The sequence below is a fragment of the Glandiceps talaboti genome, chromosome 2, assembly GCF_964340395.1.
Source record: "Glandiceps talaboti chromosome 2, keGlaTala1.1, whole genome shotgun sequence".
NCBI classification, from domain to species: Eukaryota; Metazoa; Hemichordata; class Enteropneusta; family Spengelidae; genus Glandiceps; species Glandiceps talaboti.
Genome location: NC_135550.1, coordinates 6,428,101 through 6,455,169, shown reverse-complemented (window position 1 = coordinate 6,455,169; position 27,069 = coordinate 6,428,101). Strand labels below are relative to the sequence as shown.

Genomic DNA, 27,069 nt, shown 5'->3' with positions numbered 1-27,069 from the left:
ATTCGAAAGAGGACGTTGCAGACTACATTTCAGTACACTTCCGTTTCCGGTTTGATGGAACTTTCTAGAAACCGCTTCACATCTCTGTTCTGTAATTCTACTTCCTCTAAATAGTTCGTGGGTAGTTTCATCAATCACGCAATGATAAGTGTAAATATTTATGGTTTGGTTAGTAGTGGTTAGTTAGGTTCTTTATACACCATAAAACATGCCAGAGTCCTTTCTGATTTAGAAAAATTGTGAATACTGTAGTGTAGTGTATTAATATGTTATATGTAAACGAGGCATTTCCGGTAAACCGGCAACCTCGTGTCTGCTAGAAGTTTCTCGACAAACGCTACTTACATTTAAACCCACGCCAACCCTGACGGTAGTAGTAGCGTACAAGTTTAACTTGTCGGCACAGACACATAAACCAGAATTGTACGAATCACATTCATTTCTAATTTTCGTACTAAGGATAACCGCTAAAGGTGAGTGAGAACATTTTCATTTGAAGCTACATTTTCTGGGTGAAAACCACATGTCATTGAATCCGCGTTACTACTGCGGTACACGTGTGATCCCAAAGTGGTAAATGGTCATCAAATGAATGCTAGTTCTGACATGTTTTAAACTGAAAACAACCTAAATTTCTTAATTCTCTCTGTTGGAAATTTGTTCCCAGTGTCTTTCAGTGTAATCAAAAGTATAAAGACAAAAAATATATTTTCACTTGACATTTTATCTCGTTTCTGTAAGTTGTGCCATGATTGAGACTAATGACTCACGAGAGTAATTTTAAAGGAAAAAGACTCCCAAACTCCAAAACCAAATTTTCAGGTCGATAATATTTGATTAATTATGTGAAAATGGTGCAATTTTCATTACTTTAAATGTCGCCAAAAGCTAAGACTATACATATACGTGCAGCTGGGTCGTAATATCAATTTTCCTTTGTCATTGTATAAACTGGTTTGTACTAAATTGTAGTTATAACTTTATAATAATACTGTCATAAAAAATCATATATTCCCGAACATTCCGTGCATTCAATGGGGTAAAAGAACAGTGTTACATTAGTCATTCGGATAATCTCAGTATTATGTTAATGACGGTAGTTTTCTGAGAATTTGTAATTGTTACAGTAGAAAAGAGAAAGCTTCAATCAAAATCAAGCTTTTGCATGAAGTTTTTGCAATATCATAAATAAAAAATCGAATCCTCGAAATCCATTTGGTTACTGAAAATAGTCGTTACTGGACTAGTAGGCTAGTTCTGTGGAAAACTGACATTTGCTCATTACAATTCTTGTGAATGTATTTAAATTCATAGGTGGGGGCCTCTTAAAAGGAAAATTCGTCATTTCTATGTAAATTAATCACTTGATCATTAGACAGGGCTGGGGACTAACTCTGTAATTTATAGAGTATAACATCCATGCATGGTGTTCATGACAAATTGTGCTGATAAAATGTAATAAATAAAATATAATAATAAGCATTCCATATGTGTTCAATTTATGTAAAGTTGGTCTTTGAATCAGATCGTCTCAGATTGATTCAGCCTCATTCGAAAAATCGCAATAACACCAGATGAAAGCAGTCAAACAAGAAATAATAATGAATGTTGATACTCCAGGAAATGTTCCCTCTTCACACTCACTTGATGGGAGAGAGGGGACGTCTTGGCTTGCACAGGAAAAAAATACCAGAAAAACAGATAAAAGTACGTCACCCAGGTATTTGAGAGGTGAAAGTTCAGCCATTTGTTCGTAGGTGCACTTCCAATGATGTATCTGTATTGCAGCTTTGTAAAAAGATTTTAATCTTATTTTAAAAGTCTGTAGAAGTAAGGGTGGCTGACATTTCCTGTAGTCACTATGGTATTTCTTGTTTGACAGCTTTACTGGGTGTCGTGATTTTCTCTGTACGAGACTGAATGTGAGGCTCAATATGAGATTAGCCCCGCATTGTCCTCCAGTGTGAATTCTGAATCTGAGACTATATTCGGTTCAATTTTTCAACACATCTGAATTTTCAAATTAGTCTATGTACAATTTGTCATTTGTTGAATTTTCCGCCAGGAGATCTGTGTATATTAGTTACTCATCTATTTACAACTCGCACTCTTTTTAAAATTATTTCCCCTACATCATACCCTGTAAATAACGTGAAGTATTTCTTATCAGCAATGTTACAGTCATTGTATTGTGTTTTGCGTCATCTCAACCTTTTCTTAACTTGTCCATGTATGAATATTTTTCAGATGTCTGAGGAAACACCACAGCAACCACAGCAGAACATGGAGGTTGAGGATGAGGCCGAGGTCGAGACCTTTGCATTTCAAGCTGAAATTGCTCAGTTGATGAGTTTGATCATCAACACTTTCTACTCAAACAAAGAAATTTTCCTGAGAGAATTGATCTCCAATGCATCTGATGTAAGTAATAATTCATAATCTCGACAACAAGCCCAAAAGTATTCATTAACAATGGAAGTCAAATGAATGACCTTTATAAGTGGTGGGGGTAGTTCAACTTTTCAGTAAACAAAGAACCATCAATATTTGATCTTCTGTGGATATAATACCCTTCAGAATGACTTAGTCTCTAAGTCAATGGTAACCTCTAAGTTTTGCCATTGTTGAAAAATCTTGATGGGATATTTGGGAGATGTGTCAAACATTATCTATGATGGAAAACTTACTTCAACTTGATCATTAGAATCAGTACTACTTTCCCTTGATTTGGTTACCTTTGACCTTTCGAAATTATTTGTTTTGCAGGCCTTGGACAAGATCAGATACGAGAGTCTGACTGAGCCAAGTAAACTTGAGTCGGGCAAAGATCTGTTCATCAAGATCATTCCCAACAAAGACGACAAAACGCTGACAATCATTGACACAGGTATTGGTATGACCAAAGCAGATATGGTCAACAATCTGGGTACAATTGCCAAGTCAGGTACCAAGGCCTTCATGGAGGCTCTTCAGGCTGGTGCAGATATCTCTATGATTGGTCAGTTTGGTGTGGGTTTCTATTCTGCCTATCTGATTGCAGACAAAGTGACAGTATTCTCCAAACACAATGATGATGAACAGTACATCTGGGAGTCATCAGCTGGTGGCTCATTCACTGTCAAGTCAGACAATGGTAAGTTTATCTTCATATTCTACTTCTGAAGTCAAAAGTGATAGACACTAGTCTTAACTTGAAAAGTGTATTGACAACTTCTGTTATAGCAGTTTGGCATGTTCATAAGTAGTCTGGATGTCAACATGGTCTCTAACTAAACCACAGTGAGTCGAGGTGTAAATCGTAATGAATACCGTATAGGGACTGGACTAGTTCAAAAGTCTCCACAATGACTTAAGTTTGAGTTGTCGTTAAACTAATGTACACATTTTTATTTTGTCAGGCGAGCCATTTGGTAGAGGTACAAAGATTATCCTCCATCTGAAAGAAGATCAGACAGAGTACGTTGACGAGAAAAGACTGAAAGAAGTAGTGAAGAAACACAGTCAGTTCATTGGCTATCCAATCAGACTTCTGGTAGAGAAGGAACGGGACAAGGAAATCAGTGATGATGAGGATGAAGAGGAAGAAGAAAAGAAGGAAGAGGAGGAAAAAGAAGGCGAAGAAGACAAGGAGAAACCCAAGATTGAAGACTTGGATGAAGATGAAGATGCTGACAAAAAGAAAGACAAGAAGAAGAAGAAAATCAAGGAAAAGTACACAGAGGATGAAGAACTAAACAAAACAAAGCCAATCTGGACACGTAACCCTGATGACATCAGTCAAGAGGAATATGGTGAATTTTATAAGAGTTTAACCAATGATTGGGAGGACCACTTGGCTGTCAAAGTAAGTAACCAGAATATGCTAACACTACAAAGGGGTTTTGTGAAAGATGAACAACATACATCTGTTACACTAGTCCCCATGATTTCACCATCTGTGCACGCGTGTGGCTGTCTGTAATTGTTCAGCTAGCGTGTGTTTGTGTGTGGTGGGGGGGGGGGGGGGGGGAGGAGATCAGTTGAATATGGTGTAGTTGGTATAAAACAATTACTGACCCAGCGTCTTGTTAAGAAATCCAGAAGTTAATATTGTCATGCATTCTGAATATATGCAAGTTGTTTGTGCTGTTGTAAATACTTCCAGCACAACAAGAGCCTGACTGAAATCAATGATCACTGTCATCAGTCATGCCTTTGGTATGGCAGACCGGTGAGTTGATGATGCTAGTCCAGGTAGTGCAATGGAAGGAGAGAAATGTGTCTGATCACAGGCTTTACAGTGAAATTAGACAATGGGGGACCTCTTTATCAATGTCCTGTTACCATGGTCTTCAAACTGTCTTGTCCCATTCTATGCTCTTAGCTAGTTTTCACATTGAGAGTATTTAATCGTTGATGTGTTAAATTGTAACTGTTTTTTCCATCCTTTTTCTTCAGCATTTTTCAGTTGAAGGACAGTTGGAATTCCGTGCACTCCTATTTGTTCCAAAGAGGGCGCCCTTCGACCTGTTTGAAAACAAAAAAAAGAAAAACAATATCAAGCTGTATGTGCGACGTGTATTTATCATGGACAATTGTGAAGATCTCATTCCAGAATATTTGAGTAAGTATTTGAAGTTAAAACAGCTTAAGCAAATAACTGTATTGACACATTCCTATTCCTTCTATACTGGACGAAGTATGTCGATGATGCTTTCTACTAATGCATCTGAAGTATCATTTTTAACCACACCTTAATGTTCCAAATGTGATGCAATGCAAGCAGAAGAGTTTCCTCAGCTTTGACTGTCTTCTGTTTTGTAAAGTATGCCATCTGTCATCACCCTCTCATGAAACAGAATCAAACAGTAATCAGCAAGTGTCTTACAGCGCAATCTTTTCTTGTTTGTTGTCCAGACTTTGTCAAGGGAGTTGTGGATTCAGAAGATTTGCCATTGAACATCTCCCGTGAAATGCTCCAACAAAGTAAGATCTTGAAAGTTATCCGCAAGAATATTGTCAAGAAATGTATGGAACTGTTTGCCGATATCTCAGAAGATAAAGATAACTTCAAGAAATTCTACGAACAGTTCAGCAAGAATCTAAAGGTAAAGGAACATTTTGTGTTTTGTTATTGTGTGTTGTGTGGACATCAGAGTTTTGTTATCTACAAAAAGTATGTTTACATTTTTTGGCATGGGAAAATATTTTCTCTAGCAGAATGTGAAATATAAGCTAGGTGTTGAACTCTCAGAATTATGCCAGGTTTTATAGGTAATTAGATTGAGATGGTTGTTAAATGAAGGGAGTCCATTGGGCAATGGCTGTCTGTACCAAAATACATAATTGCCATGTTATCCACAGGCTACATTTCTTTTTCGTCATCACTGTAACTTGGTAATACCAGCTAGTCACTGTGCAATAACAAAGTTCCTTTCTATTCAACAGCTTGGTATTCATGAAGATAGCCAAAACAGAAACAAGATTGCAGACTTACTTAGGTATCACAGCTCCCAGTCCGGTGATGAACTAACATCACTGAAAGACTATTGTACCCGTATGAAGGAGAATCAAACTCACATCTACTACATCACTGGTGAGAACAAAGATCAAGTTTCCAATTCAGCATTCGTTGAGAGACTCCGGAAACGTGGCTACGAAGTGTTGTACATGATTGAACCTATTGATGAGTACTCTGTGCAGCAGTTGAAAGAGTATGATGGCAAGACACTGACGTCTGTCACCAAGGAAGGACTTCAACTTCCTGAAGATGAAGATGAAAAGAAGAAACTGGAAGAAGACAAAGCCAAATTTGAAAACTTATGCAAAGTTATGAAAGATATCCTAGACAAAAAAGTTGAAAAAGTAAGTATGACTTTGAAATCTACAACATGCATTTATAGTTCAACAGGGAAAAACAGCATGCAAGTGTGATGCACAAAAATATAGTCTTGATTTTGATCAAGATGTCTGGTGTATAAAATGTATGTATGAATCATCAACCTTTACCACTGGAAAGAGTTTTAATGGACAAAACATATGCACCATATTGGTCACGGAGTATGGAGAGAGTGAAACATAGTTTGCATATCTGGAATGACAGAAAACATTTTGCCTTTTTTTCCAAGTATTTAGTGCCATTCTGACGGACATTTCTTTCCTTTTGTGTAGGTTACTGTATCCAACAGGTTAGTTGTTTCACCCTGCTGTATAGTTACCAGTCAGTTTGGATGGACAGCCAACATGGAACGTATCATGAAAGCCCAAGCACTCCGGGACAACAGTACAATGGGATACATGGCAGCCAAGAAACACTTAGAAATCAACCCAGATCATGCTATTTTAGATACACTGAGGCAGAAGGCAGACGCAGACAAGAATGACAAATCTGTGAAAGATCTGGTTATGTTGTTGTTTGAAACTGCACTGTTGTCATCAGGATTCTCCCTGGAAGAACCACAGACACATGCTGGACGTATCCACAGAATGATCAAGCTTGGTCTTGGTAAGTAAGATTCATGTCCTTGCCAGCTTAATTACACTTACTAGATGTTTGATGTTGTCTGTCGCATAACTGACGGAAATGTGAAGTTTTAAAAAAGGCGACAAATCTTTCAGTGTAGATGATGGGAGTAATGGGTACTGTAGGCAAAACAATTGGATGGTCCCTTGATTTGCAATTTTGCAGTCCTCTAAGTATGTTTTCTATATGTGCACCACAATGTAGAAGTTGTTGGACATTTGAAATAAACACGATTGACAGCTGAATGTGGATAAATCATGGAAGTCCAGGCACTCTTGAGACAACTGCACAAATTATACAACCCTAAAGAAATGCCAATTTGAACCACAACACACACAATTTCTCAACTATCTAACAATTACAAACTTTTCATTAGAACTCATGTAATCTCTTGTACTAAATTACAGGAATTGATGATGATGACCTGGTCATGCCAGAGGGTGATGCTGCTGCCCCAGAAGATATGCCACCACTAGAGGGCGATGAAGATGATGCATCCAGAATGGAAGAAGTTGACTAAAGCATGTGATACCAAATGCTGAACATCTTTTGATACTTGGATATTGTGATATCCAAGTCATTGATGTAAGAGACTGGACAGATTACATGTCTTAAATTCCAAATACTATTCAATAATCCAGTCCCATTCTACTTCAGAGTGTAGTCCCTCCAATCTTAAAATAAAGACTTTCCAGTAAGTTACAGTTAGTATATATTGCACCTTTAAATGAAAGACTATCAGATGAAATGCACGTGACATTTCTGCATTACTGAGAAGTTCCCTGTGGTCTCTGTAAATGATGATCGATATCTGCCACTTGACTCTGTAATAGTACAGAAGAGATGTTCTTGTATTTCACGTTTCTCATGCATTTCAATTCAAAGACTTCAAGAATTTAAGACGTCTTCAGATACTGACCTTGTTTTGTACATTGGTTAGAATGCACTTCTAATGTATATACATTTCAAGGGGGGGAGGTGATGCCATACATGCAACAAGTACTGTTCTATGTCATGGAGGAGGGGAGGGTGTCCAAATTTGTACCGTTCTCAATATTGATGTCAGATAACTAGATGTGTGAAAGTGAGAACTGTCTTGCTCCGACTTTCTCAAGTTTTTTTCAGTAATGTTTTTGTATTTTCATTTGCCTTTTTTGTTACAATAAAGAATAATGTAAACATAAGTTGCTGTGAATTAGTACATGTGTATAATGCAAGATATGCAAATATCACATCAGAATTTCTACGTGTCAACAGTTTCCATGCCATTATAGTCAAATTGCCCTCAGAATTCTGGTGAAAGAACAAACGTGTGCCTCAGACACTACAGTGCATCAGTTATCACTGTACATATATTTACTCCTAATTGAGAAATAAATTCAATAATGGCCAAAATCTCATTTGTCAAACTGCTTAGAATGTAGCCTTGATGACTCCATGCATATGCCAATCACACGATAACATCTTCAACAGCGCCCATGAATTGAGGATAGCATGTTTTATCAGCTTGAAATTGGAACCTGGCATGTCATAGTATTAGTGGTATCGATGTTGCAATGTGAAACGATGGGCGGTGGCCCTATTCCTTGTTATTGCTGAATAAACTTTCTGTACATCCAGAGCAGAAGTCTGAGAGGACAACATTACAAAGAAAAACTCGGGGTTCCCCACTCGGTGTCAATTGAGATGTTGATACTGCCATCTAAAAGGAGAATGACATTGAAAATGTGGAATAGGGAACTTGCAATCCAGGCTGAGCATGCTCAGACGCAAAGGACTATGGGATCATCTGTGGTTATCGTAATACCTAATCTGGAACTATCGATTTAATAAACCTCCGACAATGGTCAGGGTAACTATGAATTGATCATTCGTGGTTGCAAACAATGTAACTATTGTTTACAATACCAATTCATTAGTATTTATTATCACATTTCCCATGATGCAACATTCAGAACGACAGGTTTGCAAGTTCCTTATTTTAATGCGATGGTTGGGAGTATTTAATGTGTGTATTATGTGAAAGGAGACTGGATGTTAGTCTTGCTGCTAGACCCATCGGGCTATTCTGCTCACTGTTGGCAACCGAATAATTAGGGCAATAGCCCAAACCGGCATTTGCCCTCAATTGTATAACACCTTTCAGAAACAGTGTGTTGAGATAAAAGCCTAAAGGTCTTGCAGCTATAGACTAAGTGAATGTGTAAGTGTTGTCCCATCTTCTAGTCTCCGTTGGTTAAAAAGACTGCCGTTGAGTACTCCACCACCATCACCCCAGCATAGTGGGTATTCGAAACTACCTCATCTCCATGCGTTGTTATATCACATTTTAATACTAAAACAGTGTCAGCCATTATAAAGGTGTTGAGTCCAAAAGAGATCTAAACTCGACAATGAATGCTGTTATTTGTTTACATACTCTAGTAATTTGAAAAATTACCACACGAGTTCATGGCATAAATCAATCTTTTTTTATATGTTGCATACACTAGTAGCGAGTGTGGTATGGTACATGTGAAAAACTAAATGAAATATACACAAGGCTCACAATTGATTTTTTTTTAAAAAGTATACAAGCTTATATGGTATTATAGCTGCGGGCACATTCACCAGTGTGAGCTTCAGACATAGGCAGGGATAAAGAAGAAGAAATTAATAGGTGTATACGTTGGTGGCGCTCTTTATATCACGTTATGGACCCTTTAGCTCCTGTATGATATGCAACTACAACTGAAGGTGACGTCAATAAAAAGTAAAATGAAGAATTATATTTGATATCGTCGAATTCGTAGCAAGTATGTGTAAGCATGGATTTATGAAAATATCAAAAGCCTACCAACTGTTTCTCGTGCGTTTATTTTCTAAGTTATAATTAATAGCAAACTTAAGTGGTCCAGTATGGTGGGATGGAGTTTCGAAGTGTGAGTTGTGCTAGTGGTGTGTTGTCATGTTTTCTCCTTGCGCTGGCGTACGTAGGTAGTCTGTACCTATGGAGGTCCAAGTTACCAAGGTAATGTATCGAATTAAGTCTCGGGTGACCATGCAGCAATAGTTGCATGCTTGACGGAATAGTGGCACGGTCTTTACCCATACCGGAAATGCATCTCATGCAATATATACACACACTCGGAGTCGAATGATGGTGGCAAGCTTCAAATAACGTTCAAATGAAAATTTATAGCAAGACTAGACCCCAGTACCTCTTCTTCTACTTCCATGAACTATTAGACCAAGAGAGAACATGACGCCTTTGATAACCTGCCTTGAAGGACTAACACTACTACACTTAATGTAAGGTCACAGATCCCCTACATCCCCAAATACATTCATCATCATCATCATCATCATCATCATCATCATATCATCATATTATACATATGTTGTAGGTCAATGACCTGTTCATAGTTCCATAGAATGTTACATAGTGAAATCAGTCCAGTGCATATTTTCCTGTGCGACGGTATTGGAAGTATGGATCAATAGAATACTCATAGAGAAACGGTTTTGCACTCCAATGTCTGTCCAATCTTGACTTGAAAGAGTTTATAGTTGGTGCATTTACTACATTGTCAGGTAAGCTGTTCCATGGTTGAAATACTCGATTTGAGAAAAAGTGACGACGAATTTCCAGTGAGGGTGTATTTAGTTTCTTTAATTTATATGGGTGACCTCGAGTAACCTGGCTGGTATCCAACCTCAGTAGTGTAGATGAGAGGTTGTATAGACCATGAGTTAGTTTGTAGACTTCAATCATGTCACCTCTGACCCGTCTGTAAGTTAACGTCGGAAGTTCAAGTGAACGGAGTCTTTCAGGATATGTTAATTCATGTAGTCCGGGTATTAGTTTTAATAGTGGCACGTCGTTGAACAGACTCGATGGTGTTAATTTGATTAGCCTTATATGGGGTCCAAACTGAATGAGCATATTCTAAGTGAGGTCTAATCAATCCACGATATAAGAAGAGAAAGGTGTCCTTGTCCAAAAAGTTGAAGGTTCTACAGATGATCCCCAGAAGTCGATTTGCAGACTGTGTAATCTTAGCAATATGTTGATCAAATGATAATTTATAGTCAATTGTAACACCATTCATGCAGAAATTAACGAACTATTAAATTATTGCAGTGATTTATAAAAATAAAATATGTTCTACAAGAATCTAAATAGGTACGTCCTTCAAGGAATTTCCTATGCTGTTCCTAACGTTCAGCTCTCCTAACTGTAGGCTACCTGTAGACTTGAAGGACTAATGCTACTACACTAGTTCAGTTGTCCTAACTGACATTTTGATTTTTCGAAATTTTGCTTGTCCATCTCAAATCAGAATTGTCAGTTAGGATAGCAAAATATAGAGTGGTAGTGTTAGTCTTTCAAGACTACAGGTACCCTAGGCTAACTTAAAGTTTGACATTAAAAACCTCCACCCCCACTCTTGGAGAACTATTACCACGGTCCCTCTATCATAGAGGGACTGTGTAAGTACATTGTAATCTTCTTTTCACAGATATATGATTTGATGTACACTCTCTGATTGCAAACACATTATTGAAAGTACATTTGTATGTCTGCATATGTATGAAGTTTCTCAATCATCCAGGTATAACAAAGTAATTATAATCTATCCTACTAGACTTGCTGTTGTTTTGAATGGCAACAGTTTCACGTCCTATCCTGGGACACTTCTTTGAATCATTACTGACAGGTATTACATATCATTTCAGAAATCATGCGAAAACAATCAAGAGAAGGTTTTGTAGTGTATTGCTGGTCACTTTGATTGCACCACCCTACGTCTTGTTGTGGGCTGATGACACAGACGAAGTAAGTAGTTGACTGTTCATTCATACATTTTAGTACATGTGTAAGTCGAGATTAGTCCACTGAGGAATACATATGATTATTCTTCTGTTCTGGACCAACTTTGTCTGCCAGACAACTGTTTTTCACACCCTGATTTTAATTTTTTTTTCTAAGTGGGCCTTTAAGTCTTGGCTTCATCCATTTGATGGATTACCTAAAGTTTGTGAGGCCAATAAGACAACCCCAAGACCCCCCCCCCCCCTCTCTCTCTCTCTCTCTCTCTCTCTCTCTCTCTCTCTCTCTCTCTCTCTCTCTCTCTCTCTCTCTCTCTCTCTCTCTCTCTCTCTCTCTCTCTCTCTCTCTCTCTCTCTCTCTCTCTCTCTCTCTCTCTCTCTCTCTCTCTCTCTCTCTCTCTCTCTCTCTCTCTCTCTCTCTCTCTCTCTCTCTCTCACGCACACACACTTTCTGTTGAGCATTCATTATTTCCTCAAAATATTTTTCTTTGTTTTGATTTTTATATTCATGAGTAATGATGTCTTCTTCAAAACAGTTTAAATTTAAACAGTGAAAGTACTCCATTGATGTCAATTTAATTCAAGAAATTTTATAACAAATGAATTCCTTTTTTCATTGTGATTTTGTTCTAGGGCCCATCGCTATGGCAATGGTTGGGTCTCCGTCTTCCTGGCATTATTGCAGCAAGTATTATTCCTTTACTTCTTACCATGGTGAGTATACTACACACAGCTATGTCTTTACTCACCCTATCAGTACATGATGAACAGTTTCAAAGCAAAGTACAAAAGGATGATTTCAGATCAAACTCTGTTAATTCAATAACATTTACTGGTACCCGTATGTAGGTTTCAAAACTTACTTTTACCCCTGGTGCAATAGAAGCCATTTAACTAGAAACAGAATGTCCTGTAGCTGTACAAAATTCTATTCTTACTAGCATTGCTGCATTGTATCATCTGGTGTGATAAAAATGTCACCATTATTGCTTTTGTTATAAATGAGGAAAGAAAAGTGACATGTGTAGGAATTGAACCCACGTCCCCTAAACACTAGTCAGACAGCTCTAACCAGCTGAGCTAACATGGCAACTGCCAGATAATGTGAATTTATCCTGATGTGTACCTTCATTATTGCTACATTTTCTTTGTGTAATCACATGGAGCAGCAAGTATGCAATCAGTGTTTGTTTATCATCATTTTTTATAATTCTACTCCCCCCCCCCCCAAAAAAAAAAAAACAACACAAAAAACAAAACCAACCAAACAAAAAAACATTGATAACATTGCACCCTCTCTGCTCCCTTGTTGTGGTGTGACAATCATAGCAGATCATTGGCTGTGTAACATACACTGTTCTTTAAAAGTTTATAAAAAGTAACTTTGAAGATGATCAAGACCCTAAGTGTACTTATATTTTTGTTGAGTGAGGTAATGAAAGGTAGCAGTGTAAATAAGGTTTTTGTTTAGCCAGATGATCTTTGTCAAATTAACTGGCTTGTATTGTTTTTCTCTGCCAGAGCTACCTTAAAAATAACAAAATTTTTTACTTTTATTTTCAGATTTTGTTTCTAGGTCCAATAATGATGATATTTTTTGATGGAATCTCATCTTACTTCAGTAAGTGTTACTGTAGTTTTTATCAAATTGTACAATATCCTTTGGTATTCTTCATTTGGTCTACAAAGTACATCATCACCAATATTGTAGCTTGTTTGTCTTGTTTTGTCGACATCATCAACATTGTGCCTCTCTGGGACTGAATCTGTTAAAGTCACCATGTTTGGGCGCCCTCACTCATTGACCTGCCTAAGCAAAGGCTAGTGAGGGGGAAACACTGTAATGTATCATACAGTCTAACTTAAACTTTGTGCAGTGCATGACTCATGAAGATAAAACAGGTGAGACAGATGTAGTGTCTCACTTCACAACATCAAAACTCATTCTCGGTATCTTCTCACTACCACTAATGAGTTCATGTGTTCTACCCATGGTATGTAAAACTTCTTTCTTTCATATTCATGCAGATCTAACTCTTTTAAAAATACAAATGTCGGGGCCACTGTGGTGGAGGAATTATTTAGTGGTGAGTATCAGTTGTGTTTATATAAGTTTGTGATAAAGCTGATAAGGAGAGAGTTCTAGCTTACAAATATCCATGAGAAATAATATCAGCCATGCATCGACATTGTAAAATAGATTCCGTTAAGGACAGAATTTATGGTACCTTCAAAGTTTTGAACTTTGGAGCAAATATTGAACTCAGATATTATCATAACCATATTTTAAGTTTAACATATCAGATTTCAGCCTAAAGTAGTGTACTCCTGATTTTATGTGCATCAAAAAGACAATTTTTAAGAAGACACTTTGTGCAATGAATAAATTGTTATTATTCTGTACATACATGTGAGTAGAGTAGTAAAGGAAAGTTATCAGTCATAAATCATGCACACTTTCTTAGAGGGTCTAGCCATTCCCATCATAACACCCTATCTTTTAAAACAAAATTTTATCTCTTGTTTACCATCAGTTGTTCAATATTTTTAACCCTCAAGTACAAGTACCGATGATCAGGATTCCATTCTTCTATGTTGGCTTGCACTTCTTGCTGCTCTTACTGGAGAGTAATTTGAGTATCTCTTTTGTGTCATTTCTAGGCACCATTCACAGAAGAATTTGTATTCAGGGCCTGTATGCTGCCAATTCTACTGGCATGTTTTGGTTTCAATAAAGCTATTTTCATATGTCCGCTATTTTTTGGAGTAGGTAAGTCACATAGTATGTGGTAAACAATGGGTGTATGTCAAACGTTTCACCTGCCATATGACAACTTATCATCCAAGTTGTACAGATTGAGTTTAGTTAGAATAAGCCATGTTGTGTCACATTGTGTGATCTTTACAGATTTAAAATCACAATAGTATAGGAGTACATTTATTGCAGTGTTGTTATTTAAATTACAAGGTTTCATGTTTCATAATGGTTGACTTTGCCAACAACACTTGTACACTTGGACTGCAAGATAAAGTATGTCATGTTGTTCCACCCTCATCGGTCATCTTGAGTGGGGTAGGCTGATTCAAGATGGTGCCCCAACAAGGCATATCTCACAGACTAATGTATACTTAGTGCAATTGCTGTAGTCACTGCTCAACAGTGTGGCCACCAAGCATGCCACTGATGCATGACAACTTGATGTGACCCACCAATATGTTGTGATCTGCTTTCCCTTACTATGAGGTGACCCACAAGAAAACCCAGTTTCTGTTATTTTGACAAACAACAAAATTGTTATCATTCAGTACTAAAGGGCACACAGCTGCACTGCTCTATAATATACAGGATTTCATGTTTAAACTTTGGTTTACTTTTATACCAACAGCACATGTACATCATGTCATAGAGAGACTCCGACTTCAACAAGAAAGTGTCCTTGCAGTCTGGATACAGACATGTGAGTACAAATCAACATTCAGAACTTTTCTATAACTATTGTACTGTGATCACATGATCACCGAAATATACAGCAGTGTACATAGTTATCCAGATGTGCATATCCAATAGCTGAACACAAATATTCCCTGACTTCATGAAGTGCTTGTTACTGGTACCTTAAAATAAAACTATCATGAACTGTTTATGTTCTTCCATTGCATATGTATGCCTGCTGACTTCCATGAGACAGTACATTTGCCAGGGACTTCCACTGAACAGTGAATGCGGGAAAATTTTCAGTTCATCATTTCAAAGCAATCATGCATAATGTTTGTGATGTCAAAATACTTAAATACATTCAACTAGGTTTACATGTGGTATAATTAGGTGTTATTCCCAAATATTTGTCTTCATTCAGCCAAGGAAAATCCGAGTGACCTAAGGGGTCTTTGTCACTGAGTGGATAGACAAGTAGTGACAAACCTTCGGTCACGAGTACTTTCGAGCGGAATAAAGAAGAATATTGGAGATTAAAATAGTGATACCAGTGCCAGTAATATCAAAGAAAAATAGGGAAATATAATGGTAATTTTGAACATTTTACCACATATTTCGAACACAGCAGAACCAGTGATGTAGACACATGTTGTCGTAACATAGACATGTATTGTCATGACGTAGAGCGTCCACAGTATATATTCAATATTTTTTGTTCTAAATGGCTCGTGTATGGTTATAATGGCAGTTCTCTACACTTATCCTTTGTTACAGTGTTCCAGTTTTGTTATACTACAGTATTTGGTGCCTACTCAGCCTTTCTATTCCTACAAACTGGTAAGATATTATTTTATTTACTTTGATGTGTTATCTTTGCTTGAAGTGATAAGATAAACAAGATAAACATGCTGTTTTTACAGTACTGCAATATCCAGCTCATGTGAAGTTCTTCCAAAATGCAGTTGTTTCAAATCCTGTGTGTTTCTGTATATTGTACACACGCAAAACTTGTTGTTTTGGCATAGTTTTGAACAGACTGAAAGATCAGTTCTTGAGGGCGCTCTTCTCAAATCCCTTTCCACAAAAGGGATAAAAAGGATACCCCACATTTTGTTTTAGTCTAAGTTTTGAGCTGCCATTTTCACTGCTACTTTGACTGTCATACTTTAAACAGATATACTAGTATTTGGGTTCAGACTAAATCTATTTCAGCTTATCTTGGATGACAACTTGTGAATTCATTTTGTCCCTATTCATCTTTTGACTCATATTGACAAGGTCCCTTAGGTCACTTTTATTTTCCTCAGCTGAACAAAGAAAATATTTGCAAGTAATATCTCAAAACTAATTGTTTTCACATTGTGTATTATACAGGCCATTTGATATCTCCTGTAATATCTCAAAACTAATTGTTTTCACATTGTGTATTATATACAGGCCATTTGATATCTCCTGTGATCTGTCATAGCTTCTGCAACTTTATGGGATTTCCAGAGTTTGATAATATACCATCATATGGACAACCAAGGTCTACTATCATCAGCATTTCCTACATTGTTGGGCTTATAGCTTTCCTTTGTCTCCTCATACCCATGACTTCACCATATCTATACAGTAACAATGTCTATGCTAGTATAGTTGAATAGACATCTATACAGTAACAATGTCTATGCTAGTATAGTTGAATAGACATCTATACAGTAACAATGTCTATGCTAGTATAATATAGTTGAATAGACAACTATACAGTAACAATGTCTATGCTAATATAGTTGGATAGACATCTATACAGTAACAATGTCTATGCTAGTATAGTTGGATAGACATCTATACAGTAACAATGTCTATGCTAGTATAGTTGGATAGACATCTATACAGTAACAATGTCTATGCTAGTATAGTTGGATAGACATCTATACAGTAACAATGTCTATGCTAGTATAGTTGGATAGACAACTATACAATACCAATGTCTATGCTAGTATAGTTGGATAGACAACTATACAGTACCAATGTCTATGCTAGCGTAATATCGTTGAATAGACAACTGTACAGTACCAATGTCTATGCTAGCGTAATATAGTTGAATAGACAACTATACAATACCAATGTCTATGCTAATATAGTTGGATAGACAACTATACAGTAACAATGTCTATGCTAATATAGTTGAATAGACAACCATACAGTACCAATGTCTATGCTAGCGTAATATAGTTGAATAGACAACTATACAGTACCAATGTCTATGCTAGCGTAATATAGTTGAATAGACAACTATACAATACCAATGTCTATGCTAGCGTAATATAGTTGAATAGACAACTATACAGTACCAATGTCTATGCTAGTATAGTTGAATAGACAACCATACAGTACCAATGTCTATGCTAATATAGTTGAATAGACAACTATACAGTACCAATGTCTATGCTAGTATAGTTGGATAGACATCTATACAGTAACAATGTCTATGCTAGTATAGTTGACATCTTTACAGTAACAATGTCTATGCTAGTATAGTTGAATAGACAACTATACAGTAACAATATCTATGCTAGTATAATATAGGTGGATATACATCTATACAGTAACAATGTCTATGCTAATATAGTTGGATAGACAACGATACAATGTCTATGCTGGTATAGTTGAATAGACAACTATACAGTAAGAATGTGTATACTAGTATAGTTGAATAAACAACCATACAGTAACAATGTCTATGCTAGTATAATATAGGTGGATATACATCTATACAGTAACAATGTCTATGCTAGTATAGTTGAAGACATCTATACAGTAACAATGTCTATGCTAGCGTAATATAGTTGAATAGACAACTATACAGTAACAATGTCTATGCTAGTATAGTTGGATAGACAACTATACAGTAACAATGTCTATGCTAGTATAGTTGGATAGACAACTATACAGTACCAATGTCTATGCTAGCGTAATATAGTTGCATAGACAACTATACAGTACCAATGTCTATGCTAGCGTAATATCGTTGAATAGACAACTGTACAGTACCAATGTCTATGCTAGCGTAATATAGTTGGATAGACAACTATACAGTAACAATGTCTATGCTAGTATAGTTGAATAGACAACTATACAGTAACAATATCTATGCTAGTATAATATAGTTGGATAGACAACTATACAGTAACAATGTCTATGCTAATATAGTTGAATAGACAACCATACAGTAACAATGTCTATGCTAATATAGTTGGATAGACAACTATACAGTAACAATGTCTATGCTAGTATAATATAGTTGAATAGACAACTATACAATGTCTATGCATGTTCACCATATATTCTCATGTGTCAGTATCAATGTCATCTTTCTGGTGACCAATGAATGACTCACAAGCGCCTGTGTTACTAATAAAGTGAATTCTATTGGCTGTTAACATATTATCATTATTTAAATTAGATCTACTTATGGGATGATTTTGATAGCCAAACTTCAGGTTCACAAATGAAAACTACCCTACTATCTTGGCAAAGTGAAAAACTTCAAGTCAAAGTCAATTACATTTGTGTACCACAGAGGTAGTGATGCCAAGTTATTATACCCTATACTTAAGGGGCGTATAATCTCCTCCATACTAGAGAGATTGAATTATGTCTACCCCAATCTAGAAGGGGTGTCCTATTGTATGTGTATCACCAGCAGGAGTTGCATTTATAAACATTTTTTGTAGAATGATGCTGTCTATAAAACAAGTCTACTTAAATCTGAACACATTCAGTGCCAAAACTACAGCAAACAACACAACCACCTGTATTACAACATAATATAAAAACATTAACAGATTTTCTTCAAATTTCTGTCTAAAATCTTGGCCAGACTTTCCACCACCTCTGTTTTATTATACATGCTTGTGTGATGCATAGAGATGAGTATTCTGTACCTCCACGGAACTTTACCAGAAATGTGACATGCAACATTTATTCATTTTGTACATAAACCATACCTCTCAGGATTTGAATACCATGACTGAAGATGTGGAAGTACATCATATACTCATCTGTAGAGTAGCATCTTTTTATGTGTGGAAATTTTAAAGCTAAGCTTTGCCAAGAAATTTTCAATGTATTTCCAAAGAAAAGTCACCATGTGTCTGCTGTGAAAGGGGACATCAGTATTTTCAATTCTGCTGTATTTGTAATCAAATTGGTAAAACTGATAAGATATGCGCAGATGTTAACAATAGAATTTCCAGATTATTCAAAATTGTTATCATTAAATGCAATCTCAGGAATTGCAGTCCACACAGTGCTCTAGAACACCCAAGGTTTTTTTTGATAAAGTAATTGGTTTAACCCTACAATGCAGGGTTCTCCCAAGGCATGGTGGGCTCAACCCTACAATGCTGGGTTCTCCCAAGGCATGGTGGGTTCAACCCTTCGATGCAGGGTTCTCCCAATGCATAATGGTTCAACCCTGCAATGCAGGGTTCTCCTAAGGCATGATGGGTTCAGCCCTACAATGCAGCGTTCTCCCAATACTTTTAAGGAGTGATGGGTTCAACCCTACAATGCAGGCTTCATAGACTGTCGACAGTGGTTCATGCCTTTTTTGCTACGTTTCATCTAAAACAAAGTTGTCGCCTCGCTCCGTAGCACTGAATACTATAAATGCATACTGATAGGAACTGCGAGTGCCGAAGACCTGTTGCTTATCAGTATGCGGTTATAGTATTGCTCCGGATCAGAGCCAGCCGATGACTTTAGTTTAAGAAAAAGGCATGAATGACTGTCGACAGTCTACAGGGTTCTCTCAAGGCTTTTATAGAGTGATGAGTTCAACCCTACAATTATAGAGTGATGGGTCCAACCCTACAATGCAGGGTTCTCTCAAGGCTTTTATAGAGTGACGGGTCCAACCCTACAATGCAGGGTTCTCCCAATACTTTTATAGAGTGATGGGTTCAACCCTACAATGCAGGGTTCTCTCAAGGCTTTTGTAGAGTGATGGGTTCAACCCTACAACACCCTATATTTTACATTCATTAATTAAGTGTACTCACTTGGACAGGTGTTTATTTTTGGTCTAAAATATGGCAAATGACAAGTTAAGGTCGATGAACACTCTTGTACATTGTACATTCAGTACTCTTAGTTCACTGTGCTTCAATCCTATTGTGCAGGCCTATAATTTACATGCATGAATTAAACACACCTCACCAAATTTGAAATATTGCAGACACAACACTCCCAACATTGTACATACAGTACTTATATATAGTGTTTGTTTTACACATCTATCACAAATGGTGCAGCTGATGGGGAGAATCTATGCATTCAGCTGTCAATGACATGTCCTTGCTGTGTACAACACAGTAATGTAATGCCTCAACTGTATTGTACAGTCTTCGCAAAATGTTTCCACATACATTTGAAACAACATCAGGATAGACATCACGTTACTGTGTTTTGTCAATATTACTTTTTGAAAAACAAAGTGCAATGTCTGCCTAATAAAACACAAAAAGCAGACATTATAAAAGATTACTGTTGCAAATAGAAGTAATTGATGGATTTGTAGTCCTAGAAAGTGGAGAGAAGAGTCCCTCCATTCTCTTAGTAGTAGTCTGTAAGGTATGCTGTGATGGGGCGCCCTCAGGCACTGACCAATTAGCGCTGAGCAACACAACATATCTTACAGTCTACTGTCTATATATGTTGTAGTCTATTGAAACTGAATAATCTTTTACTAGTCTTTCTTTTTTCACTCATTTCATACTAGTTAATAGTGATAGTAATAGTGAAACAGCCTCTTTCATTTCAGTGTGCACTGACTGTTTAATACAATTCCACAGAAACCAATGAGAAACTGCTACTCAAGATTTAATGAATAGTTTCTTGCTACATTTTGGCGAAATGAAATGAACTAATGTGCCACCATCCAGCTATCAAGTACAGACATCAAAACACTGGCACCCATGTGTCTACATCTAGATCTAGTTGCAGTGTACTTAAATGCTTTATTTCATTTAGACAAAATGTTGCTAGAAATTGCAATCTTGAAGTGTACAATGTGCAGTTTGTAATTGGATTCTGCATGGTTGGGGGTATCAAAAAATGCCAGTGAACACTAATGTGACACAAGAGTAGAATGAAAAGAAATACAGGGATATGATTCTCTAATATACTTAATTTATGCACAAGAGTTAGTACTTACAGGATGTCCTTCTTTCCCCTTTTGTGTGGGAAGGGTGTGGGGTGATGTAATTATGGACGATTTTGATATGGACAATAATTATGTTATGTAATATGTAATTAGATTATCAGGAAACGTAATTTATTGATAATAAGTTTTTCTCTGTTACTGTACGTTATTTTGATTATAAAGATGTCAAAAAATATGAAGAATTTCATTGTATAAATCTGAAAGGAGTATTAATTTGTAGTCCAGGAATGTTTGTTTGTAATCTGTACATCAATCTAAGCAATACAGACATATCTCCTTAACAATTCTATATGTGTATTTTTGTACATCAAATAAAATATTGCTATGCATTTAACAATGTGTGTGAGACTTGTAATCATTATGTATGTACCAGTGATTACTAGCATCAATGCCCATGTATACTAATAGTCTTGTCATATTTATACATGTACTGCAATGCAATATCAAAAACATGGATACATGTACTGCAATGCAATAATATCAAAAACGTTGTCATGGATACATGTACTGCAATGCAATAATATCAAGAACATGGATACATGTATATAAATTAGCATCTCTGGTTGTTTCATGTTCATGAAATCATTGAATGCATAGTTATTGTGTACAAAATGTGCTGTTTCAAATAAACTATGCAATGATAATCCCATGCTCTGTGTGTGTGTGTGTGTGTGTGTGTGTGTGTGTGCGTGCATGTGCATGTTTGAGTGTGGTGGTGGTGGTGGTGGTGGTGGTGGTGGTGGGGGGGGGGTGAACTCATGCTTGTGGTATTTTCTACTGTGCTTCCATTTGCTATACTTGTAAATCTCCAGCCACAGAGAACGCTCCAAGCATAAATGCAAATATCCTGGGTACACCACATTTGTACCCATGAATCAAGGGGTTCTGGTTCTTGTATAGTCAAGTATGATTTGTTCATTGATGATCATGCACCACCACTGTGATCAGTATTATGGAACTACGTAAAGTACATATCAAATTTTAAGTAACCCTGCTGAAAGTGTTGATAATCTGTTGGAAATGCTTCACTTCAATAGACTTTATTTCAACTCTTAAAGTGGCCATATGGATGAGGATTTAGTATTTATTTTGGATTTTTTAATTTACAAAACAATTTTATAATGGCTTCCTACTTGAAAATTCAATGTGAAACAGTGAAACAACAATGATAAAGTCTGTTTGTAACTCAATAATTTGCAAAAGATTAATAAATATGTAAAATGTTTGTTATTGTACATACAATAACAAACATTTTACACATTTATTAATGGTTTGCAATTTATAGAGTTACAAACAAAGACTTGGCATATGTTGTTTCATGTTGATTTTTCAAGTAGGAAGCTATGATAAAATTGTTTTATGAATTAAAAACCCAATCCTCATCCATATGCCACTTCAAAAGTAATGGGGGGGGGGGGGGTCATATATTTCTGAAATGAACAGGTGTCTTGCAAGTAACAAATGTCTTGCTGCAAATGTTTTGGTTCATTGGTTGGTTGAGATGAATGAGTCAATAAAATACCACAGATAAACTTATATAATAATTTATTTCTTACAGTACTACTACAATACATCATATTGATAACATGGAGTGTTTTTGATTAAATGGGCCTATACAAAAAAAACCTGTTGAATACACTAGTACTGTAACATTACAACAAAAGTAAACCTGGTTGTCTTCCAAGTGTTATTTACAATGGTAACATGTTCACTTACATTTCTTCAAAATTGGAAAAGATAGCAATATGCCAATCTATATCAAAAATTTTTTAAATAAAAAATAGAAGTGCTACATAATACACGTAGTACTTTGATATACTTGTGTTACACCCTATTATGTCCGTTGACAATCCGAAACTTAAAGTGCTAAATATATTACTTTTGTAAAATGTTCATTTTAATGAATGTTTGATTTTAAAATGGCAGTGCTGTGCAATACAGGTAGTACTATTTTGAAATGGCAGGCATCATACATCTATATAACTACTATTGTAATAATTTATTTAATAAATGGCAGTACTGAAATTCCTTCACACATGAAGGCAAACATTGGGAATTCCCAATAAGTTTTTAGTTATAGATAAAAGAATATCACATTTTTGTGTGATGTTTAAAGCTGAAAAACTTTATACGAAGTGAGAAAATTCATATAGTGGTAAAACAATATACTAACTGCGTTATGTTACTAGCAAGTTTCATCAACATTTTTGGTGTCAAACATACATGGTCATTTATATTCACCAGTCTTTTGATCTGAAAACTGGTGCCGCGCCACACAATCTAGTTTTTGAAAATCTGCAGGTAACCCTGTCTTGTAATAACAGCTCATGTTCGGAATGGTTGGTTATACATGCTTACACGTGCGCATGTCATCTTCGAATTCACCACAAGCTCGCTACAAGGACACCGAGTTTTCCTTACGAAGTCCCCAGTAGACGCCTGCTGCGGCCGCTACAGCTCCTATATAACCGAAGATACCTTTTGGTTTCGAAGAAGCGACCTGTGGAACTCGGGCCCTTGGTTTCTTCATGGGTGTATTCAAACACGAGAAATCTTCTTCTAAAACTTCTCTCTTTCTTTTCCTGCATCTGGCACTGCTGTTGTCTTTCTTCTCTGAAAACGTATCACTTTGCTGTTGTTGCGTTCGACTACGAACGTTGTGACAAGCGACGATATGTTTTCTTACAGTTTTTGCCGATGGTCGGTCGAAAACATTTGCATCCAGCATCTGTCGAACGATACGTCGAACATCGATGTTCGCCCTTGAGAAAAGATGACGATCAAGGTCGACGCTGGGATTTTCGCGAAGAAATTTACCAACGGGTATAACGCCGTAACCTGGAAATTTGACACAAGCCGCCAACACCCGATCCTTCGGACTTTCTCCATCAAGAACACTGAATTCTAGCATTGAACAAAATATCATCCCAAGTGCGAAAATGTCGGCTTTGTCGTGATGTCTACGTGTTGGCTGTGGATTGGAACAACTCAATTCAGGGGACCGATGGAAAATGTAGCTCTTCACCGTAGTATTTTCACTGGCAGTTTCAATGTTAGGTTTACAAATACCACTTAGTCCAAAGTTTGTGATTTTGAGGCATAGTTCATTTTTTGTGCTGTATCCAACCATGATATTGTGTGGTGTCAAGGCGTTGTGATAAACTTTGTACTGGTGGAGGAAAGCGAGTCCGTCCACTAATTGCAGCATAAACCCTTTGAAGCAGTCATCGTCAAGATCTCGGTGTCTTCGAAGTACGTAATCATTCAAGTTGGTACTCAAGCAAACTTCTAGTACTGCGTTGACAAAATGCGCCCCGTGTTGATAGTGTAAGAACGCGTCTCTGTGTCGAGCAATATGTTGGTGTTTTGGTAGAGAAAACAACGCCTGTATCGACGATAGACCACATTTGGCCTTGTCTTCACTTTCGAACTTTATCATCTGCATCGAACGAAATCGTTTCTTCCCGTGCCTCTCTCTCACACTGTACGATGAGCCAAAGTAACCCGTCGTCATTTCGCCGTTTATGGTGTAATAATCCATCGTGATAATCTGTGGTGAACTTTGAAAGATCGAAATCACCTCTTATTCTGCGTGGACGGTTTTGCATTGGTATATACCTGAGGACCGTTGAAGTTATCAACAACAATAACCCCGCTAAAGAAAGCATACAAATTCCAAGGGCAGTGCTCCTATTGGTCGAATTGTCTTTTTTGTTCACTGAATAGCCAATTACATTACGTTTTATATAGCTGGCGGGATCGTTCGTACCTGTCGGACGTCAAATAAATGAACCCATTGTGACCACCGCTATGCCTTTAACCCCAATCCTGCCATGACCACTGTTTTTGGACTCGGCTTGAAGAGGGATATACGCAGTTATTTTAATTTACGGCAGGGGGCCCTGATCTAGAGGAGCAATTATTTTGGTCTAAATTTTTCGAAACCCATCACCCCTATACCTCAGACCACACCTATACTTAGTGTTTAGAGGTATTCAAACGCTAAGTTCGGTTCGAATCGTGGTACGTTGTAGTATTGACGCGAAATCGCAAACATGTTTGATTAATCGGTATAAAATAGTAATTTGTTTTACTAGTAATATTTTGTTTATGAATTTACCCTCCTTATAATCCGTGGCAGAATGTGCCGCGGATTCATTATTTTCCATTTCTTCTTATTTAAAAAAAAAAAAACTTCTGGTGGATGCATATACCCTATTTGATTTTTTATTTGGCTAGATATAGATGGTAAATTCGTATTTGATTCAAAACTATGCATGTCCAGCAAGATTACATGTAAACAGTCATGTAAAAGGTTTGACGAGAAAGTAATTGCCATGGTACATTGTCGAAACTTAGTAAGGGCGGCCCTTTTTATTTTTCTGTTTCTCATCTCCCGACCGACCCTAATTTGCAGCTCCGACATCAGAAAAAAAAAAGTTTTTTTATTTCCGACCGACCCCTGAGCACAGCAAAATTGTAAGGTTCCCCATGGCGTCTTAGGCCAGTTCTGCCGAGGCCACGACCTTGCGACATTGGCCCCCTAAAATTACAAATGAAGCAATAATTTTCCCACCTTGCGTCGCTTTGGCGCATTCATTTTACGGCAGACATCAAAATTATCTAAGTCCACGGCCGGACCAGGCCAGGCTCTGACTCGACGTGAATCCCACAAGAAGTATACTGACTGCGTCAGGGAAAGTTTTGTTGACATCATATAAGATACAGTGACAACGCGCAGTTCTATTGTTAACATAAAAAATGCCACAAAAAGATCAACTTTGATAAACTTAATCTACAAATTAAAACATTAGAGGGATTAGATGAGACGTCGAAATGGACGTCTCTCGTCACATGTTTTGTCTACTGTCACTGTCGTGACCTCTGACCTAATCACTGACGTGTGCGAAACACTGAACTTGCTACCGGAACATCTATCTGCCATGCCACAGCTCAGAAGCCTTCGTGAACCAAATTTATGGGACAGGTTGTGATTTTCATTTGTTGATGGGTTAAATTAAATGAGTACATGTGTATTTTGATTCCGAAAAAGCTGTGTTAGGGGATCGTGTTGCATGATGTTGACAGTGCTAGTGACACATGTGTTGGGCACTGAATCAATGCGTAATCACTGGCATGGCCACTTATAGACGGCCGATGCATGTGCGCCCGGTCAGACATGAAGAACGAACTTGTTGTGCAAATCAGAAAAAAATTAATGTAATATTTACAGAGCATCCCAACTTTGACTTTGTTGATAGTTTTAGTTAAAGATTCAAGTTCTGAGTTTCAAGGACACCTAATGTCAGCTTTCCGTATCATTGCAAGTTTACGGTAGGTAACTATGCTGTCATTTGATATAGCAGGACCAAATCATGATACACAGCCAGTAACGGTTAATTAATAAAAAATAAATTATTTTAAAGTTTGTTTGACTATTATTTGTAAGTTTTTCGTTCACATAAAGTCAGGGATTTTTTTTCTTCAAAATGTCATGAATGTGAAGAGGGAATGATAAACACAGCAGTGTACTAACAATTTTAAAAATGAAACAAGTGGTTACAAGTTTAGGATTTCTCAAAGTTTTTATTCAATCATATGTTCACTGTGACTTATTTTGAAGTTGGTCATTGTCCTTGTCTGAAAAAAGGAATTATAAATTTTAGCACTGCTATTCATTGATATTCAGATTACCCAACATATACTCCGCTCTGCGTGCAGACGTATCGAGCACTGTACTACGGACAAATCTTACCACTGACTTCCTATATATATATATATATATATATATATATATGTATATATATATATATACATACATACATACATACATACATACATACATACATACATACATACATACATACATACATACATACATACATACATATATATATATATATATATATATATATATATATATATATATATATATATATATATATATATATATATATATATAACTTAAAGTTACATAATCTTAATTGCCTTCTTTTTCTAAGGTGTAATGTGTAGTACACTATTTTCAAAAAATAGCTTACTGGGAACTGTTATTATGAATGGAATTTTTTTATGTTGTTAGGTAATGGTCTATACGTAATGGAATAT

At 36.7% G+C, this 27,069-nt stretch overlaps 2 protein-coding genes across 2 annotated transcripts; both read left to right on the top strand.

The window, feature by feature from the left end:
- The first annotated feature begins 316 nt into the window (after positions 1-316).
- On the top strand, positions 317-7,686 carry LOC144451516 (heat shock protein HSP 90-alpha-like). The gene is made up of 9 exons (XM_078142388.1): positions 317-473; positions 2,248-2,421; positions 2,767-3,133; positions 3,399-3,844; positions 4,438-4,603; positions 4,897-5,087; positions 5,428-5,844; positions 6,151-6,484; positions 6,910-7,686. Exons 2-9 carry the CDS (start codon positions 2,248-2,250, stop codon positions 7,020-7,022), a joined length of 2,208 nt encoding a protein of 735 aa, XP_077998514.1. The 5' UTR covers positions 317-473; the 3' UTR covers positions 7,023-7,686.
- Positions 7,687-9,408: 1,722 nt separating this feature from the next.
- On the top strand, positions 9,409-17,322 carry LOC144453700 (CAAX prenyl protease 2-like). The gene is made up of 9 exons (XM_078145032.1): positions 9,409-9,512; positions 11,222-11,321; positions 11,948-12,028; positions 12,878-12,935; positions 13,343-13,401; positions 13,976-14,084; positions 14,701-14,772; positions 15,525-15,587; positions 16,188-17,322. The coding sequence occupies exons 1-9, from the start codon at positions 9,409-9,411 to the stop codon at positions 16,394-16,396; spliced, it is 855 nt and encodes a 284-aa protein (XP_078001158.1). The 3' UTR covers positions 16,397-17,322.
- Positions 17,323-27,069: the final 9,747 nt, after the last annotated feature.

Bases quoted from the DNA above. Each gene is read 5' to 3' on its own strand.
- LOC144451516 (XM_078142388.1), top strand. From the start codon at position 2,248: ATGTCTGAGGAAACACCACAGCAACCACAGCAGAACATGGAGGTTGAG. The intron at 3,134-3,398 runs GTAAGTTTATCT...TTATTTTGTCAG, and splicing joins CACTGTCAAGTCAGACAATG to GCGAGCCATTTGGTAGAGGT. The intron at 4,604-4,896 runs GTAAGTATTTGA...TTTGTTGTCCAG, and splicing joins TCTCATTCCAGAATATTTGA to ACTTTGTCAAGGGAGTTGTG.
- LOC144453700 (XM_078145032.1), top strand. From the start codon at position 9,409: ATGGAGTTTCGAAGTGTGAGTTGTGCTAGTGGTGTGTTGTCATGTTTT. The intron at 11,322-11,947 runs GTAAGTAGTTGA...ATTTTGTTCTAG, and splicing joins GGGCTGATGACACAGACGAA to GGCCCATCGCTATGGCAATG. The intron at 13,402-13,975 runs GTGAGTATCAGT...TGTCATTTCTAG, and splicing joins GGTGGAGGAATTATTTAGTG to GCACCATTCACAGAAGAATT.